Source organism: Gouania willdenowi, chromosome 18 (assembly GCF_900634775.1).
Source record: "Gouania willdenowi chromosome 18, fGouWil2.1, whole genome shotgun sequence".
Taxonomy (NCBI): domain Eukaryota; kingdom Metazoa; phylum Chordata; class Actinopteri; order Blenniiformes; family Gobiesocidae; genus Gouania; species Gouania willdenowi.
The window spans coordinates 18427340-18430683 of record NC_041061.1 but is presented as its reverse complement, the minus strand read 5'-3'; the positions used below and the strand labels follow the sequence as shown (position 1 = coordinate 18430683).

Genomic DNA, 3344 nt, shown 5'->3' with positions numbered 1-3344 from the left:
TTTAAAAGAAGTAAAGTAATTCATTACATTTCTACACTGTAAATTATTGTAAATGATAATTTTTTTTTTGTTTTAATATGATCAACGGACATTGTGAAGGTACAAACAATGAAATGACACATCATAGCTGACTAATCAGATTGAATGTAATGCATCGCGCCAAAACAGAATTGAATGGAGGTTATTTTTTCAGTTTTAGAGTTTATAAATGTTGCTATACTTAGAGCATATGTGTCAAACTCAAGCCTCGGGGGCCCAAATTTGGAGCATCCAATTCGGAAGGAGCTCACAGTTTTCCCGGTGCTTATACTGTATCACATGATTGCAGTTATTTTTAATGTTGACCTGTTAAAAAAACTCAAAATTCCTACAAAATAGTATTTCCCTTAAAGGAGACATATCATGGTTTTAAATCCTTCCTTTTTACATATAAATCATACAGTTGTGATCTATATAAAGCGGAACTGCACTGCGTGGGTCTGAATTCCTCATTATTATAGCTCCACAGGCCCCTTTTCTACCCCTTTTCTGATGTGCTTCTGAGAGCAACTCGTTTTGGTGCGGTCTCTTTAAATGCAAATGAGACACTTCATACCCCGCCCCCTCTTCAGGTGACACTCGGTTCAACTCCACCCTGCTCGGCCATTTTTGTAGTTTGATAGAAGAGATACGGCTATGTAGCGGCGCATAAACTTTTTATTCAGAGGTTATTTACAAAATGTCAACAACAGAAGACTTGTCCATCCAGCCTTACATGTTCCAGCCAGAGTCTGACCCAGCGGAGCGAGATGAAAATGAAGATGAACCTGCAGAACCCTAACAAGTGAGCTAACACAAGCACCGAGCTAACACAAGCACCGAGCTTAATAGTCTTTTCTGAGACAAAAATGGCAAAAATGAAATGACTAATGAAAACTTTAGACTTAAATCACGTAGGCCATATCATCAAGGATCTAAAACGAGCACACAGCGCTAACATATGAAGTCTGAAGACGGTGCAACTGCTAATGCTAACAAAACAATGACAGGGACGTCTTATCATCACACTTTTTAGCGTTATTTACAGCTTACCGAAGTGCTCTGTTCATCGTCTCCAAAGATAGAAGGAATTGAACCCTCAATCAGACAAAGTCTTTCGGTAAATCCTTCTTTATACTGGCGGAGGTTGCAGAAGCAGTCATCCTTGAAGTGCTTTGCGCACACAAAAATGACCTTACCCACAGATGTGGGTACATTTCTGTGAAAAATAAAACTCAACCAGGCACTTTGAAAAGGTTCTGATGCTGGGAGACAGTGTAATGAAGCGTGTGGGTTACTACATCCAACAACCCAACATTTTGACTTATCCTCTCGTAACTTCGGCATCCTGGAGCTTGGACTACAAAATAAAAGCGAGAAATAAAAATGGCGGATTGCTCGAAGTGTTGGACCTGGAGTTGATGTACTAATTTGGCAGTTCCGCTGCAAATACTGTGATGTAATAGTTCAAAAAACGTAATAGAGAATAGAAAAATCGAAACAGATTGAAAAATATCAGCAAAACAGAATATAAAGATATCTACGGAGCACCTGAAGAGACTAATTTGATTTTTTCTGTTCTTCTAAGCACTCTAAATATACAACAAAATGCATTTAAGGGCTAAAAGAGTGGATTTAGCATGATATGTCCCCTTTAATTAAATAGAAATTAGTCACAAAATCTAGAAAATGTAAAGTGAAGATCCTGTAAGACTATCACTCATTGCTTGGATATTGTTGGTTTCTTACATATTTTTTACTTGATGTATACTGTGGTATGTTAAGTTTACTTTTTCCCACATAATATGTGGCCCATTTGAGGTCAAACTGCTCCTTATTTGGCCCCTGAACTAAAATAAGTTTTTTTTTTTTTTTTTTTTTCGTTTTTTTTCCACTTTGTCAGCAAATGCTATAGAAGGTCAACACTACAAGAAGTCCAATCTTTTTAAGACAGTCATGTAAGTTTTGTTGTTGCCATAAAATAATGAATTTATTTTATTGCATAATTGTGACCATCACCAGCCCTTCCTAAGGAAGTGTAAGAAACATTTTGTTAAAGTGGAAAGTATAAAAAGAGAGGGCAGTGTTACACCTAGGTGAGGGGGAGGGAACAGGGAAGAGGGAGTCAGGGTAGGAAATTGAAGGGGTGGTGAAAGAGTCGACTGTTTTAAGGTGAGAGAGAAATGTGATGTTATAGTTGCATATTTAGCTTATTGTGTTGTGTAATCAGTTCAGCCAGTCTGGTGACAAGTGTAGAGAAATTGAAGTTGGTGACACAGCACCCAGCTTAACTGTAATGGTAGTGGCCGTGAACAGAGGGAAGAAGTGAGTGAGGCATACCAGTGCATCTATGACCAATGTTTGTGCAAGAACCGCTTCTGCGAACCCAGGTGCCGTCCCGGGCCCAAAGATGCAGCCAGGCCGGCAGAAACAACGGGAGCTAAAAAAGCACGAGGCCACCCCCCCACAACTGAGCAGCGCCCCCAGATGCTCAAGAGACCCCAGGCCGAGAGGCAGCCACCGGCCCCCCACACGCTCCAGAGAAAGCCTCAAGGACCCAGTGCACCCAGCCACCAACCCCAACCCCAAGGCACCCCACCAATGCCCAACCCCCCCAAAGGGAGGGTCCATAGAGCCCCCCGCCCGAGTTTACAGTGGAGGAGCGAAGGCCCACGCCCAGAAGACGGGCAGGACCACGCCGGACAGGCAGCCAGCGGGCCCAGAGTCAGCAGAGACCGGACCCCAGACCAGAAGGAACCGGAACAGAAGCAGCACCGACAGCAGCCCGCCCAAGGACAATGGCCATATCCCCGGGCACCAAGGGGGCTCTGCAAGTCACCCCACCGGCTCCCTGCAGCACCGGCCGAGCCCCCCAGAATGCCCCAAATCACCCTTCATTGATGTCGCCAGCATGATGAGCCTCATTTATTGTCAAAGTCAAACGCACCCCCCAAGAGACCAAAGTCAGACCATCATACCGGTATGCGGCTCCCAGAGCTCCGATGCGGCTGAGCTAAAATGCGTTAGACACTGCTGACTTAAAGCCTGAGAATTTTTTTTTTTTTATTTTGAATTGAATTCATTGGTTTTATTTATTTAAAAAATAACTTATTTTATACAGATGCCTTTGTGGGAAATAATGTTCCAATTGTGCAGGATTTCATCTCTTTTTTTAAATTTATACGTGAGATGTTTCCTGTATACAAGGGAACCATGACAAGATTTATTACAAATTAACAATTAACAATAAACATGGGGGATTAAAGTAACTAGTAACTTCTACTATTTAATTGAGATATTTTTTACTCGTACTTGAGTATTTTATG

At 42.0% G+C, this 3344-nt stretch overlaps 1 protein-coding gene across 1 annotated transcript; it reads left to right on the top strand.

Moving 5' to 3' along the window:
- The first annotated feature begins 2368 nt into the window (after positions 1–2368).
- LOC114480852 (zinc finger protein 575-like) lies at positions 2369–3055 on the top strand. The gene has a single exon (XM_028475276.1). The coding sequence runs from the start codon at positions 2369–2371 to the stop codon at positions 3053–3055; it is 687 nt and encodes a 228-aa protein (XP_028331077.1).
- The last annotated feature ends 289 nt before the right edge of the window (positions 3056–3344 follow it).